The sequence below is a fragment of the Macrosteles quadrilineatus genome, unplaced genomic scaffold (genome assembly GCF_028750875.1).
Source record: "Macrosteles quadrilineatus isolate MER2022 unplaced genomic scaffold, UCM_ALF_1.0 Scaffold_5__1_contigs__length_97177068, whole genome shotgun sequence".
Lineage (NCBI taxonomy): Eukaryota > Metazoa > Arthropoda > Insecta > Hemiptera > Cicadellidae > Macrosteles > Macrosteles quadrilineatus.
Genome location: NW_026542598.1, coordinates 47,288,513 through 47,306,110, shown reverse-complemented (window position 1 = coordinate 47,306,110; position 17,598 = coordinate 47,288,513). Strand labels below are relative to the sequence as shown.

The 17,598-nt window shown below is 38.2% G+C and overlaps 1 protein-coding gene across 2 annotated transcripts in view; it reads right to left on the bottom strand.

Annotated features, from left to right (window-relative positions):
- Window positions 1–4,624: 4,624 nt before the first annotated feature.
- The window catches only part of LOC128994632 (protein mahjong-like), a 33,750-nt gene continuing 20,776 nt past the window's right edge, over window positions 4,625–17,598 (bottom strand). For both annotated transcript variants that reach the window (XM_054419307.1, XM_054419308.1), the window contains 12 exons: window positions 17,351–17,551; window positions 16,636–16,811; window positions 13,349–13,558; window positions 12,737–12,917; window positions 12,231–12,302; window positions 11,536–11,675; window positions 10,846–10,930; window positions 10,479–10,688; window positions 9,415–9,613; window positions 6,680–6,837; window positions 5,977–6,061; window positions 4,625–4,950 (listed from right to left, as the gene is read on the bottom strand). In XM_054419307.1, the coding sequence (XP_054275282.1) occupies window positions 4,724–4,950; window positions 5,977–6,061; window positions 6,680–6,837; window positions 9,415–9,613; window positions 10,479–10,688; window positions 10,846–10,930; window positions 11,536–11,675; window positions 12,231–12,302; window positions 12,737–12,917; window positions 13,349–13,558; window positions 16,636–16,811; window positions 17,351–17,551 (1,944 nt within the window). In that variant the 3' untranslated portion in view covers window positions 4,625–4,723. The remainder of the gene's footprint in view (window positions 4,951–5,976; window positions 6,062–6,679; window positions 6,838–9,414; window positions 9,614–10,478; window positions 10,689–10,845; window positions 10,931–11,535; window positions 11,676–12,230; window positions 12,303–12,736; window positions 12,918–13,348; window positions 13,559–16,635; window positions 16,812–17,350; window positions 17,552–17,598) is intronic.

Here is a 17,598-nt window from a genome sequence, read left to right as displayed (position 1 = left end):
GAACGTGTTAAAATGTCTCATTAACAAAAGCTATAGAGAAAATAGAATACCAGTTGCTCACTCTGCATGTGTCCCATTCAACTATGTTCTTAAATAAAAAATATTCTACAGCTGGTCCATATGGGTTGTTTGCAAAATATGCAGTGATATCTTATATACTAAAAAACTTTTGCAAATCTTATGACAGCTAGCCTGATCATACTACCATAGATAAAACATACTCCCTTAGTAGATTTCTCATCCTAATGGAACAGCTGAAGACAATTTTATTGTTAGTTCTGTACGGTTTATGTAGAGGTCGTGTTTTGTTTACAATTTGTTTCCCGTTAATACAGTCATTTAAAACCTCGTTTAACCAAATAATACGATCTAATCATAAACAATAATTTGTCCCCTAGTTATTTAACCAAATAGTAAAGCACAAATCAAGAAATTAACCCTAAAATAATAGAAACAAAATTTCGTCAACACTAGCGCCCAGTGTGGCGTACATGAACTAGACACGAAAAACGAGCTTCAAAATTTACAATGGGATGAGAAGTCTACTTGTGTTGGTTAGTCTATGATACTACTAGACAGAATTACACGCGGTTGGTACCAAATGAAAGATATTTACCCGTAGATGTGCAGAATCCTTTTATAAATTAAAATAGGCTAAAAAATAAAATAGGCACAAAAAATGAATTGGAAATTTAAAAAAAATTAACAGGTCATATTGCCATGTTGGGGACGAAATAACAACAAAATATAAACAGGAAATCAAAACAAATGGAAGAAATTCCTACCACATGTTTTATTTACAGTGTGGGGTGAAAATAGAGAAGTTTGCACAATACATACTCTTGGGCGAGTTTCGACCAAGGGGTGAGCTCTCGTTGATACTATTTTAGTAACCACAACTCAACAATTTTAATGTGAAAATGTGGTTTAGCTAACATTGTTTTGTACTTTAGAAATTAGCTTTTTGCTTCTTCCACAGAAAATGTTATTAGTATGACTATAGTGTGTTTGGTCTTTGGTTCTTAAAATCAGTGTTTTGAACGTATAATTTAATTAACAGTTTGAGTCTAGTTGGGGCTTGTACTGCATACCACAATATTTTAACGTACTCTTGACAGAGTTAACTTGAAAGCTATCCAGTGAACAAATTAAGCTCAAGGTTCCTATTACAATACAGTTTTTCAGCTGTTAGTAACATATTTTACTCAAGCTAGAGGTAGGCTACAGAGTAGTTGGGCCGGTTTATATATTTAGGAAAATACAATGCAATTGGCAATTTAGAGGATTTTATACCCAATCATCAAGATAAAATGAACACTTTGAAAGAATGTTGAACGTAGGCTATCTTAGACAACGAATGTAGTGTAAACTTTTCTTACAATAATCCAAATTACATTTAATCACAAACTCATATTAGGCATATACTATGCTTTGTATTGAATGTTTTTCATACCAATGTTGTTTTGATATTGTATAAAATGTTACTTATTTGACCTGTACTTTCATGTTCTATTTTGTACACTGTAATTAATCATGGAAGACTTACGTATAAATGTTTTTATCAATGTTACATGTTTTATATATGTGAAGTTGTTAGGTAGTTTTATTTTTATTAGTAAATAATTTAAGAACAGATTTTATACATGTTGTATAGTAGTTACTGTACCTCTCTAAAGTTCAACGGGTGATTTGTATTTGTAATTGTTGACTTTAAAACCTTTTGTTGTAATATTCTTGGTAGGTGATGAATTGTAAGCGGTATTTTGTAAAGGAATTCATTGTTGAGAATAAATTCCTTCTGGATTTACAGTAAAATTCAATTTTATGTTAGGGTCGTCCAGAAATTAACAAAAGTGAATGGAAATGTCATCAACTAGGCATGAGATATATCTATAGTATTAGTAGGAGCATTACGCGATTTACTGATTTTGGATAAATTGTACCAAAACCCATTGGTTTGGGTATTAAAAACCCATTGTGAAGGCCTAATAAAGTGACTAATTAACCGATTGGCAGCATCAAAACCAATGATGATTACTGTTCAACAATCACAGACTCTTTGGACATTTTCTGGAAGAGTTTCTAGTTTTAGCACCATAGGAAAAAGTTTAAACAGAAAATTTGTGGTCTTACAGTATGAAACGGTTTAAAACCAAGGTTAGGCAGCTGATTTATATCAAGAGGGTTTATCAATAACACAGCCTTCTAATAAAAAAAAAATGATAAATTCAAATTTTAATCATTCAAACATCTATAGCCATAGTCATTATATATTTAGGACACCATTTAACTTGCATATGTTCAGGGACACTTCCATTGCTAAGGGTATTTTTTTTTTAAAGACAAAGAATTACACTCTACCTGGTATATAACTTATTGTGTAGTGTTTATTAAATATATAGAAGTAATTTTATAATTTTGTTCACTTTATAACTTTTTACTTTCTGGACTGACCTCGCCTTTTACTTGATCTTTAGGAACAAAAGAGGGTTTCCTTTGTTATAAATGAACAGAATTTACATGGAATCTATGAAACATGTTTTGTATTGATTTTAACTTGAAAACATCCTGAAAATGCTCAAACATCTTTATACATCCAATAAGCGTTTCAGCCAAAATTGTATAGGGATTTAGGGGGTATAAATAATACTCAAACAAATAATCTAAATAGTGAAATTTTTAAAATATTGTTATTATTAAGTGAATATTATTAATTTAAATTTATTACCATGAAATATTCATGCATTGAACTGTTATGTGTAATTTATGTATATGTTGTATCTTTTATGAATATATTATACGTTAACTGAACAAACATAGTCATTGTGATTGCTTGTAAGATAGTTGACATTGTGCACACCAGTATTAGTTAATACTGAAGATCAATTATGTAGTTATGCCAAACTCACTACGCAAATAAATTATTTTAAACAGCAGTGGAAGAACATCTCAATATTGCCCTAACTTATTTTCAACCAATAAAATAATAATATTAATCTCTGTGACCTATACTGATAAGCAGGACGCTCCTTAAAGTATTATTGTTTCTCCACTTATTTAACTTGTATTCCTCTCTAAAACAATTAAACCATTACACTGTCAAGTAGCTTATTATACTGATAAGCAGGACGCTCCTTAAAGTATTATTGTTTCTCCACTTATTTAACTTGTATTCCTCTCTAAAACAATTAAACCATTACACTGTCAAGTTTTTAAAAACAAAAAGAATCATGATATTTTGGAGGATTGAGATTGAGTTTTTAACTTTTACAGTGAGATTGAATAAGGTGATACAAGAGAATTGAGATTGTGAGGCAAACCATTTTGCTGCAAGGATAATTTTTAACCAAAAGTTATTGATTCACAACAAGTTTTAAGTTCTTAAGGGAGGTTTTAGGGATGGACGGATCCCAAAATTACAGGAAAGTTAAAAAAATATTTCTTCAGATTAAACTTAATTTGGGATTTTCTTGGAACTGGATTTGTTCCAATTTCCACAGAATTGAGCACATAGCAAGTGACAAGATGACTCTCTGTGATCGTAGGGAATATTCACGATGGCTTCACAAAACCCAGGATGGTCTTGGGGACACGTTATCAACGCCTATATTAGGATTAGCAAGCTTACTCTGTTTAGGCTTATCAAAAGGGTTGCCTCTGACCTCTTGAGACTAGACAGGCGAAGAATTCCTGTTAATTAACGGTGGATCTGATAACTGGCCACGGGCGATTCAGGAAACATTTAAAATGGATGGGCTTATTTGATGGTAAACCAATCTGTAGGTATTGCGAAAGGTCAGAGGAGACAGCCGATCACCTACTCTATGACTGTGATAAGCTCTCTGATGCTAGAAGGATAACTCTTGGCCATTTGGTAAGAGGTAGACATCTTCCCGAAGAGGAAATAATTGGAAGACTACAGGCTTTCATCAGATGCTTGAATTTGTATCAATGAAACAACTGTATGGGGTGCTCAATACCGACTCTTCGGATGAAGTGCTTTATGGTCTTGGCCTGCCCCTGCTAGATAAGATAAAACGTTCAATGTGGTCCAAAATTGGTTATATCACTCGTATTGTTAAAATATGAAAACTCAAATTAACTTCCCAAATGTCGTTTTGAATGATGATCTGGTATTATTTCGTCACAATTTTTCAATTTTGACGAGATATATGACTTTATAATTCATGACAGGAATACTCATGCGCCGCACCCGTCCGGCTGCCATGTAGAACCGACGCACGTGACACCAAAAGTAATCCTTAGTTTATGTTGTAAACGGTTGTTGTCTGTATCTCCTAGTTCATCTTCAGTGAGAAAGTCATCAATCTGTAAAGAATCTTTATTGCATACCACTTGCGTCATATAACACACTAAGACAAAAAAAACAAAGAGATAAATAGCAAAAACTGTGCGCGACCGGAACGACGCCGCCCGAGGAAACTAAAAGGACTACTTCATATAGCGCAACGAAAAACAACATCCTCCGTCGACGGCTTCAGCTCATATCAAGGCAATAATTTTGTAGTGGTGCTTTGACAAGTATACTCGTCGCGCGCCGCTTGGCAGCACCAGCTCGTCACCCGCATTGAGTAAACCTGGGTAATAAAATCACTTGTAGAAATAAAATTATGAAATGTATTTTACAATATAAATTACACAATAGTGCCGAGTCACACTCAGCATAGAACCTCTAGAATCCCTGGTACTGTAGTTTGTACAATTATAAGTCACCATCTCCGCTGTCATCAGAAGTTGACATATCATCACCCAAGTCCAGCAACTCTATGTCATCAGAATCACTGGTGCTGCTACTATCACTGTCTGATGATGTAACACTATCCTCAGCATTGCTTCCGTCACCAGCTTCTTCTGCTTCCAATTCTGCGGCAACTTGGTTATTCACTTCCTCCAATTCATCCAAGATGTTTTGAAGGTTGCCTCCATCACCTACAATAAAACATTTTCTAACTTTAGAAAATCAAGCTAAAGAGGTCGTGTATAAGTAGATTTGTTGCAGTATTACATTACACATAAGACTCCAGATTATCCACAACAATGATTGGCCGAGTCATCAAAGATAAACAAACCTACAGCGTTAATTATGTTTAACACTTGTCTATGAACAAAACAAATAATATTGAAGAGCCCGTGTAGCCTAGAAATAGAAAGTTAAAACCAACACAAAATTAATGATCAACTCATTGGTTGTAATCAGTGCATCATCCGTGTTTGGTAAAGCAAACCACGCCAATTATAGTCTGATTGCACTAAACAAGTAAACATCTTGGCCCTAGCTGAATAATGTTCATTTAACTTATTTACATTACTTCTACCGTTTTTCCATCTAGTTCAAACCTGAAACCCTTAAATATAAACACGTTGCTGGTTTAAGATTATCCTACTTGACTGCAACTGGAATATTGGAGATTTTAATTTAAAGACACACCCTATATATTGTATTGTCAGATATTAGTCACAAGCTCTGACGTTTTACCTTTAGCCATAGCTTCAACTAGTTTGTAACACTATCTAAAAAGCCATAAATCATTGGTAGGATTTGAATCTTAAGTGTTGCACTCCAAACCAATGTTGAGATGTGATGCTATCTTGGTAGTTAGCATCAGACTTTAGACGGGTTTGATTAAACCGAACAATATGCAATTCAAGTATTCATAAATAAATATTTGTGGATTTTAGATGTTTGGAATGTTTTGAATTACAAAATACCACTGACGTTGAAAACTAAAGTGAGCCATAATGACGTTCTAGTAAAATGTATGAATATTTTTAGCATTTATTCAGCTATCTCTGTACTATCTATGTTAGAAAATGTTTTTACCATGATCATTCAACCATTATACAAAAACATACAGTATATGGCTTACGTGCATACATATAAAATTGTCTAACATGTATAAAAATGCTAGACACATTGTATTTACGTTTTCCTCTAGGATAAAAGCAGATCTCTACCTTCTGTGACATCCGCGTCATCAGAATTGTCCATATCTGAATTGTCGTCACTGTTATCCATGTCTTCTTCTTCTTCTTCATCCTCCTGAAAAACAAGGAACAATCAAGAGAAGAAAAAGTTGGAAAAATAATATAGAACTATTGACTCTGGAGGCTTAGGTACAGTTTCATCTACAAATGCAGACAAAATCCAAGCAAAATGTGAGGAAAAAGTGGAAAAATAATTGCTGGAAATGGTGTGGATTAATATTGGGTATGAGTGTGGTTTGTATTCTTTTACCTCCACTACGCGTGAGGGAGGTACACAACTGATTATGATGGAATTAGAAATAAGGGTACCTATATTTCCTCAAGAGAAGCATTTACTTTGGAATTCAATTGGTAAGTAATGACAAATTACACCTGAACTAAGTTCTTATGATCCTTTGATAGTTAAACGTGCTAATAAAATTTTAAAAAGTAGCAAGTAGTCATAATGTCTCGAAAAGTGAATTATTGCCATATTGGGGACTGTTAAGAGGGATCTCGTAAGAGGACATTGTTTTTCCCAATGAATTGCATTTGAGGATCTAGCATTTATCGGTGATTTGTAATTCAGGTGATCACTGTGGGATAGTATGTAGAAGAAAAACAAGAAAATAAATTAAATAAGAAAGAAGGTATTTTGTTTAAATAATAAAGAATAGCCTTGTGCACAACTTACGACTTCGTCCTCATCATCCCGTCGTCGGCCGACGTCGTAGAGTCTTACAATGGATTCCTGCACACTATCAAACACTCCTTGGTTCTCCACAATGGCTATTTGAGTGTCGACACGGTTTAAAGCCAAGTCGTAAATGTTTTTCTTCACGTCAATCGTTGCTGAAAATGTAATAACAGATGTTGGTTTTGTATAGTATGTCTGCCTTAGTCAGTGACAACTGACAAAACTACAAGATCACGCTACTCATCAAACACTCATATTCATTCATACTTGGCTTAAAATAACTATTTCGTATGGTCGCCATTTCAAGTTAAGTATAACAGGGTGTATACCAACCGGGAAAACCGGGAAATAACCTTGAATTTGAAAGGACCTGGAGAAAACCGGGAAAAAGCCGGGATTTTTGGACCGAATCCGGGATTTTTATTTTAGCCCCGATAGAAGATTGTAGTCGTAAAATGCGTCTTGCCGCGATTGCGGGCGACGACGATGACGTTTTCGTGACCGCGGGAGACGACGATGACGTTTCCGTGACCGCGGGAGACGACGATGACGTTTCCGTGACCGCGGGATCAACGATGATTTCTACTCGGCCACTGCCGCGATTGCGACCTACGACGATGACGTTTCCGTGACCGCGGGAGACGATGATGACGTTTCCGTGACCGCGGGATCAACGATGATTTCTACTCGGCGACTGCCGCGATTGCGACCTACGACGATGACGTTTCCGTGACCGCGGGAGACGATGATGACGTTTCCGTGACCGTGGGAGACTACGATGACGTTTCCGTGACCGCGGGAGACGACGATGACGTTTCCGTGACCGCGGGGTCAACGATGATGTATACACTGCCGCGGGAAATATTCATGATTTTGCAGAAATCGCGGACGACGACGATGATGACGTTTCCGTGACCGCAGACGACGACGATGACATTTCCGTGACCGCGGCCGCAGATGTTTATGATTTTGCCGAGATCGCGGACGACGGCGATGACATTTTCATATCTGCGAGAGGCAATGATGATGTCTACACGGCCGCGGAAGTTTTTCGTGATTTGCCGTGACCGCGAAAGACGACGATGATGATTTCTACACGGCCGCGTGATATGCTCATGATTTTACCGTCATTGCGGCCGACGACGACGACGTTTCCGTGACCGCGGGAGACGACGATGACGTTTCCGTGACCGCGGCCGCAGATGTTTATGATTTTGCCGAGATCGCGGACGACGGCAATGACGACGTGAGGGAGTCAATGATGATGTCCACACAGCCGTGGAAGATTTTCGTGATTTTGCCGCGATCGTGGATGGCGATGATTACGTTTTCGTGATCGCGAGAGATGGCGATAATGTATACATACCGCAGGAGATGTCCAGGATTTTTCTATGGTAACGTAAGACTGTGATGATGTTTACGTCACCGTGGGAAGTGACCACACGACCGCAGGAAATATTCAGGATTTAGCCGCCGTTGATAATACGTTCATAAAAAATGAGGATAATATTCATGATTTGGCTGCTATCGAGAGAGACGATGTTTCCGTGGACTTAAGTAATGATGATAATGAAAATTATTACTATAATAAGGATTATTACTTTTTCAACACTAGCCCACTGGACTTTGAAACAAATTTAATGCAAGTTTATATTGAATACTTAGGCTGCAAGCCTTAAATTGATTATAGTTTAAGTGGAACCAAACAAATACGCGGGAACCTGGAAAAACTTCGAAAAACCAGGAAAAAACCTGGAAAAAACCTGGAATTTCACTTTAATAAAATAGTATACACCCTGTATAAGTATAAAAGTATATTACAAATTCTTGGAAGAGATAGGTTTTTTCGGAGAGTTAGATTAGATGGAAGTTTTAAGTTGAAGTCAGCAGTGTAAGGCTTCAATTCTAAATGCAGTTTATCAGAGAGAACACATCTTGATACATCCCTTACTGACATCGTTGGTTTGTTACCTTTGCTGTGCTTGTTTGGTTTGGATGTAGGGTAAAATAAAAATAGTATTTGGACCTGTCCCTACAAAATTGCAGACTTTATATATTTTGCAAAATAAAACATCACTTTAACACGTTCGCTGCTGCCCATCAAATGGCAGGCGTAGCCCCAGTGCGGCGCAGCCCGCAGCGTCGAACAAACCCGATTGCCGGGCTATTGGCTTTCATATTTTGGTATGACGAATATCAAATAACGTGTGGTGATGTCCTGTTTCATGACAAGAGTCGACGTAGTTTGCTAAACACCCACAGTAGATGCCATTATTTTACAATAAAACAAAATTAATATAGCACAAAATTACAGTTAACAAACGTAATGAGTGAGTCAAAATCCACCAGGTATAGTTTTGGAACGAGTAACGATAATTACAAATGGATTGCACCACAAAACTGCTACTGTCATACACGAAGCACGGACAAAAATATTTCGACCTACACCGGAGTGCGGCTGCACTCAAACGGAATAAGTATGGCGGGTGCACATTACCGCCCGGGCGGCGCGCCGCAGCGTGGCGGAGCACTGAGCTACCGCCCGGGCGGTAACCCGCAGCGAACGTTTAAGAAAGGTGTTCCCTCAAATGAAAAAAATATTTGTTAACAATTTATCCTCCAATCAATAGCATTGAAATCAATCCTTTTGACAAAAAAAAAAAATCGGGAGGTTGAGTCACATGGCTCTCTTGTAAGATTAGATTTTGGAATATTCACATGAAATCACTCACCAATGTTAGCATAGTCCAGTGCGTCAAGTGTTTTGAATGAAGACTCATGCGACGTGTCCTCTTCCATCTCCTGTTCCACTGTCATTGCGTAAATGGTTGATCCGTAAGTGTTGAACATAACCTCACAACCCTCCAGCGACGGAACGGTCCTCAGTAAATGGAATGTCCTTAGGTCCCAAACTTCTGTGTTCGACACAACCTAGAAACACACCAATTTTGATTTGTTTCAGAATATCTAAAATCTTTTGTGAGCAGTTAATGAATAAGGTTTAATACAAATAATATTCTTTCATTATTGTTTAGTCCTGAATCACGTGAACCCATTGATGAAGACTCTCATGTGTAGCCTTTCACCACACTTTGCGGCAAGATAGTCGTACTGCTAACCCACTGGTGTTCAAGTAGTTAATCGAATTGAATCGATTGCTAGTGTTGTCGTATGCTTGTAGTGGCAGTCAAACTGTTCGGCCGAAAGTAGCATGGTAGCTCAGCTGGCTAAGACGTTGCACTGACAAGTGTAGTGTTGAGGTCTTTCTACATGCGTGGGTTTGATCAATCTATATTGAGCTTACTAATATGGAGTTCCAACCTAAGAAAAACGGTGTCCGGTATGGGTGGAAGTTGACGGCATTAGTGAGTTAAATAAGGATTGCACACAATACCTACTTTCCTTCTTTTTACATTTAGAGGAGGAGGACACAGATTTTTCTTTTTGGCTTTTATTACCTTTAAGAATCGACATATGTAGAAATAAATATATGATAAAAAAGATAAATAAACAAAAAAGAACATGACATAACCTAAGAAACTAATTTAAAGAAATATGAAAAAATATTCCGGGGTCACTCGATTGTCATGTAAATATGTAATTTTACCTTAATTCTGTACAGTGATTCAGTAACCTCTATAGATGGGATAATATTTTTTGTTATGCTATTTGAAGGATTACTAGAAACATTTTCCAAGACATGTTTGTAGTACTGTCTTGCCTGGAGAAAACCTATCACTTCTAATATCTCATGAGCAGTTAACCAATCACTATTACTACAGAAACAGCAGTTTACCTCGAGCCCGTTAGGATGAAAGACTCCGCTGAGTGTTTGGTTTAGTTTATCAAACTTGTGTATCTGCTTGCCAGACGCAACGTCCCACAGAACTCCGTCAGACAAGATCAACTCGTCAGTGGGGTTGAATGTGGCTCTGTTCTTTGTATATTGGTTTGATAATGTTGGTGTTAAGGTGAACAGCTTCTGACCCGTCGTTATGTCATACACCTAGAAAAATAAATGTAATATTACATAAATAAAATATACTGATTCTTAATTCATACCCTTATGAATGTAATATGTGTAGAATGTTACGTCTGTTTATAAATAAACTTAAAAAAATACTAATCTTATAAGTAAAATGAAGCTATCATGTCCTACTTACATTAGCATGCTCGTTTTTTGTGCTGATCACTCTATCTTGAGTTAGTTTGCTGAACTCAACATATTCATCATCGTCCATTGCAAACCTGAAATATATAACAATGTTTAGGTATGGAAGGGTAACATGAATGAATAAAACATGTGAGAGAAAACCGTGCACACTTACTTAAATATAGAACCGATGTACTAAAATTTGCCTCTGTGAAACCGAAAGATAATTGCTATTGATAATCGCCACTACAAGTAGTGGCTACTACTCTCACTCGCCAAAAGTTTCTTCGATGCCGTCACACTAGGTGACTAGTACTAGTGAGTGCTACAGTGAAATTCTTCTACTGTGCTTCTGGTGTTTTATAGCACTGTGTCTTCAGTGGGGGCTTTACGACGTCTCCTGTTGTTAGGTGTAAAAGAGAACTGTGTGAGGACTGAGGAGTTGCTTTGTAATGCAACGCAAACGCAAGGAATAAGCATAAATGGAAGTGAGTGAACTATGAGTATTAAACACAACAGTTTTAAGATGAAACCTTTGTTTCTGACTAAGACCCGCTGATTCTTTAGCCAAGACCAATTTATTATAACCTATCATTATAGAGAGCTGGTCCCAATTCTGAACCATCCAAAAGCTATCAAATTTGTGACGTTTCAAAACATATTGGTTATTTTTATTCTACCAGGAAAGTACCCCACTCACTTCATAGTAAACAGACTGTTGACACTCCATAACGCAGAGAGTGGCCTCCTCCACGTTGACGACGTTAGTAGCAGTGTTCCATCACGGTTGGCCTCTAGCCTGGAGATGTAAGACTCATGACACTGGTGTGTGGCCTCCTCCTGACAAACAAACGGCAACATTTACATTTCTTGAGGACATTTTTTAAGTTCATACTTCATGTAAAAGGAATACCTTTTTGAACGCTATGAATTATTCAATGATTTATGCTTTATTCCCATAATCTTACAAACACGAGGCTACACCTTTGACTGCTTGACCATAGATCAGACTTGGCAGTCTACTACATTAGCATAGTTCTAAACTGACTACCTCGTTTCAGTGATAGAATTGATAAATGAGAAGAGTTACACAAGTATAGATGGTTGTCCGTTGAGTTTTTGTTATTTTATGTTCGATATATGAGCCGTTAGAACTCAAAAGGTTAATAATTACTTAGCAAGCTAAGTATAATACTACTTAGCAATTTCCTTTTAGTTATATAATCACTAAATGCGAGTTTCCTAGCTGCCCAAATTAAACAAGGGTCAAGTAAAACGGACCATTTACTGTACTATTCACCATTCTGCAGCTGTATTCAGCAGCCAGGAAAAGTGGATCAGTGATTTACTTCAATATATCCTCAGCTTTTGTGTATATTGTACATTTATACTTACAGATCCTGTGTGTAAGTTGAAAATCTTAACTTCTCCATGATGCGTCCCCACAATCAATTGTTTATCTTTACCCTGAAACAAATTAAAATCAAGTTCTGACTAAAAAAATACCATTCATATCACACAAAAAACATCTATATTTTAGCAAATATTTTTCTATGTGTTGAATCTAAAATAATTCATAGTATATTAATCTGTAAATTATTAACTAATAATCAAGCAAAGGTTTAAGTACCTCTGACCTCTGATCATCCACAATACAAACTCTGCCAAACACAGTCAACTTTTGTAAAAGGCTTCGGTGTCTAAAACTAAAACCCATTAAACCGATGCCAGATTATCAGGAATTTTTCCATTGATTGATTAGCTGATTACTGAAGTCTTTTAAGTTTATCAGGTATTAGCAACAGTTAATTTACTTAATGTAGGCTACACAATTATTTAATCACAGACTAAGATAAACTTTTTTAAATAAAATTCAAATTACTTTTACTTGCGAGACTTACAAGGAATTCACAGCATGTAAAGAATCCGTCATCCTCCCCTAGCCTGATCGTTTTGACGGGACAAAACCTGGAATGGACGAGTCGGTTGTTATACTTCCGTGAGACAGTTCCTCGCATCAGCCTCATCGCAAAATTGGCAGGAATGGCATTCTTTGGCTTAGGATCTGGACACTTGTGAGGCCTGCAAGAAAGTTCAAAATTATTTAATTTTCTAGTTAGGGTTTACTGAGTTAATTAATTACCAACCAAATAAGGCTAAGTAATACTTTATTTATGGTAAGGTTATATTTTTTAAAAGAATGCAAATAGGCTAGAAAGGAATAGAGTAGTAGGTTTCTCTTTAACTTGCTCTCAGAAAAAGTCCAACATTAGGACAAAATAACATTGTTATGTTTTTGTGTTTATATGTATCTATAGCCCCTGGACTCTACTTAGGTGAGCTAGCTGAACTCCATTCCTTTGCAAAAAATTCTTTAATTTATTAAAAGAAACTTAAATAGGAGCCCCCAAAAAGATGTTGCGGGGTAAGCAACAAACTGGTCACCAAAATAATTATTTGAAAATCAACTTAACACAAGTTAGTGGAAAATATTATTTGCTGTGTATACTCACACAAACAGGTTGAACTGTGGGCAGGTGACCATGGGGTTCTTGCACAGTGCATGCTGGTTAGTGAGGTACTCAGTGATGATAGAGTCTAGTGTCACGTGGCATTCTTTGAGTCCCCCTGTGTTCTGACTGAGGCCCCCAACCTGCTGCTCACAACAGATCTGCTTCTGTAGCGAGCGGCAAGCCACCGGCGTCGCTTTGGCATCTGTTTTCCTGAAACATAACAAAATACTTTTAAAATTCTTCAGTAGTGTTTATTGGGTGGAAACCCCATAAGGAAATCCAACCATCTTTGAAATAAATATCCATAAATAAATATCAAAATCTTACTCTTTTATGCCAAACCTGGAAAGAATCTAACATAAGCATTAAACTGCAAGTCTTCATCAACAAATGTCTCAGAAAAGTCAAAAGAATAACAAACAAAGAACTACTGCAAATGACTATAATATAAATCTGACGAATATAACAATAAAACGAAGAATGTTTGAGTTGATAGGTCACATTTAAACTATTGTAATTCTTAACGAAAGAACAATAAAGAATATTGTATGTATTGTATTGTATTTTAAGAAGGCCCTACTGAACTGTAGGGCCAACTGACTGTAGTCTGCCTGGCCTATAGCCAACAACACTGGAATAAAAACTTTAAAGCTACGCGCGCACTACGGCGGCACGGCACGGACGGGCGGTACGGCACGGACGGCATTTTTAAGAGGGGGTGCGCGCACTAGGGCGGCACGGCACGGACGGACGGGACGGGACATCCGCAATTTAGGACTGTTGACAGTCTGCGAGCTAAAAATTGTGAGTAAAGATGGATGTAGATAAAGTGGTGATAGTAGGTTTAATTTTAGCAGAGGAAGAGGTGACAAGAAGGTGCAAGCAAAGATTTTAGATACACCACATAAACAGGAAAAGACTAAGTTTTGGAGAGTTCCACACCTTGTTTCCTGATCTTGTAGAAGGATTATGTGTAAAACTTACCTGATTGTTTCATAATAGATCATATTTCCGCCCATATATTGTCACGCCGGACGTTATTAAAATATTCCGGATGTCGCATGTTGTACAGTTTGGGGTTTATCTCAACGAGAAAAATCAACTTACTAACATCTATGTTTACAACACACGAAAACACTGCTACTTTGACAGAGATCAGTTGAGAATGGCGGATGTCCCGTGCCGCCCGCCCGGTCGGTGTGCAGTGCTCTCGGGCGGTACGGGCGTCACGGCAGCTCGGAAATGTCCTGGAGTTCTGTCTCCCGGACTTTTTAACAAACGGCGGAAGCTGCCGAACGTCCGTTGCCGGCCGTACCGCCGTAGTGGGCGCACTCATATGACATTCAATGTTATTAACTTTTAAAAATTGCCGTGCCGCCCGCCCGTCCGTGCCGTGCCGCCGTAGTGCGCGCGCAGCTTAAGATAGCAAAGAGCAAGCCAAAAAAATCTGTATTCTACAGAAATCAGTAATTTAAATCAGAACACTCTATCGGTGGCTTAATTATATGTAAATTTTGTTTCCAAAACTGGACAACAGTTTCTACAAGAGGATATCTAATTCTATTAATAGCCAAAGCACAGAAAACATACTACTACTGTATAACCCAGAATGCTAACCATGCGTTTAGACAACATTGCGGTCGAGATCCTAAAAGCTGGTGATGTAGCCGCGGACTTACTTCATCCACTACTTCAACAGATTTGGCAAGAGGAGAGAACTCCGAAGGAATGGAAGAAGGGCATAGTTGTCAAAATACCAAAGAGAGGGAATGTAAAGCTCTGTAACAATTGGAGAGGTAGCCTATTACCCTTTTGTCAGTCCCAAGCAAAGTGCTGGCCAGAATAATCCTAAACCGGATAAAAGGTTCCATTGAACTGAAACTGAGGAAAGATCAGGCAGGTTTCCGGGAAGCAAGAAGTTGTGTGGATTTAATTAGTACTCTCAGAATCCTACTTGAACAGAGCAAAGAATTTAAAAGTACTCTTTACCTCTTTGCATTTGTAGATTTCAAGAAGGCCTTTGACACAGTGAAACACCAGGTGCTGTGGCATGTTCTACAAGAATATGGGATACCCCTTAAAATCATAAATATCATCAAGGCCATGTACGATGATTTCCAGTGTCAGGTTTCGCACCAAGGAAAGTTGACAGGAGCAATCCCAGTTAAAATAGTAAAATAGGTGTTCGCCAGGGCTGCATTTTATCACCAATACTGTTCCTTTAGGTGCTGGACTCAGTTAAAAGGAGAGTAACACATAATGGAAGGCGGGGAGTGCAGTGGGGACTGAGGGAGCGGCTGGAGGACCTTGACTTTGCTCACGACCTTTGCTTGATTGCCCAGAGGTACACTGATATTCAGGCGAAACTAAGTTCTCTACAAAGAGAGGCTGAAGAGGTGGGTCTTAAGATAAATGTAAATAAGACAAAAGAAATGATGTTGAATTCCAGAGTAGCCCAAGCCTTAGAACTACATTGGAAGGTGATTGAAGAGGTTGACTCTTTCCAATACCTCGGAAGTAAAGTCACAGCAGACGGAGGAGCAAAGGAAGATGTTAGGAGCCGCATTGGGCAAGCTAATGCAGCATTTATTCAGCTTTACCCAATATGGCGAAATAGAAATATTTCAATGAAAACCAAAATCCGCATCTTCAACACAAACGGCAAGTCTGCCCTTCTATATGCCAGTGAAACTTGGAAAATGGATCAGTGTAGTACTTCTCAGCTCCAGGTGTTTGTAAACAGGTGTCTCAGACTTATAATGAGATTGTTCTGGCCAAACACTATATCAAATGAACAGCTTTGGGAGGCAACAGGGCAACAAAAGATCAGCCTAGAAATCAGAAGACTGAAGTGGAGGTGGCTGGGTCACACTCTTCGGAAGACGGATGGTGCAATTGAAAAGAAGGCCCTGGAATGGAATCCCCAAGGGACCAGAAAGAGAGGAAGACCCTGTGACACCTGGAGGAAGCCTTGAGTCTCGGGAATACCTGGGGTTAGCTGAGGGATCTGGTGCAAGACAGGGATGGATTGCGAGCTCTTCTGGATGCCCTATGCTCCCGCTAAGGAGCGACAGGAAATAAGTTAAGTAACCGCAGCTGGTGGCGCTGCCTACGAATTTACAGGCAAAGCTCTCTCCGAGTACTTAACGCTTTTTACCATGCGGTTAGCATTCTGGGTTATAGTGGTATATTTTCTGTGGCCAAAGGTACTAAGTGCCTGGAACTGGTTTTGTTTTGACTATTTGCATTTAACCATCCTTTCTTTCCTGATGTCCTGAGACTCTCACCTGGAAGACAGACTGAGCCGCAGGGGTGTGGTGGCTGTGATTGGAGTGGAAGCCCCTCCTCTGACACTGTAGCCAGCTCCTAGCGGACTAGTGGAGGGAGAGGCAAGGTCAGATGAGGAGTTGCTCACCATCACAACCTTCTGTAGCGGGTGTGGACTCATCAGCGACGTACGACCCTGCAAATATATCAACTAAATTGGACAGTTGTCAATACAATTATATTTTAAAATTGTATGCCTATTTAACATAGCTCGACAACAATCTACTAGACTGTGAGTAAAAAGGCAGAGGCTTCAGGTTCTTTCTTATACTAAAACTGGCTATGACTTTATCATCAAAATGAATGTCTACTTCAATCCACAGACAAAGATTCAATTAAATCCAATTATGCAACGTCAGTTATTGTGCTTAATGTTATTTTTTTTTAGAACAAATGACATCTTGGTTTTAAATGAATGTGGTTTCTATAACCATCCCTTAATATGAATTTGATTAAACCAAAGCATGAAAAAGGGTTTTTTTTAAAAGTCACTATTCCTTATCCTTGACACATTTCAGGTTTTCAAAAATCTTTAACATAGGAAGTTTGAATAAATTACACCCATAGGCCTTCAGCCCATTTTACTCCACGAACTAAAATAATGCTTCTCTCAATCATAATTATAAAACTTACAAAATTCTAAATTAAATCTGTATTTATTAAACACATCCTTACCCGCACAGGGGTGCTAATGTGCTGTGTGTAGGTAAAGGGGGCCGGCAGTGGAGTGTTGACAGGCTTCATGGCAGGTATGTTGGCCTCCCGCTGCAATGTAGCCGCAGACTCTGCCATCCCATGGCTGAGCAGATGCTGATGTATCAGCTGGAACAGCTGTTGTTCGTTGAACTGGATGTGTGTTTGCGCGATCACGTTGGCCTGTCAAACGAACACAGTGTTGCTAAATACTTTTAAAATAAAATTAA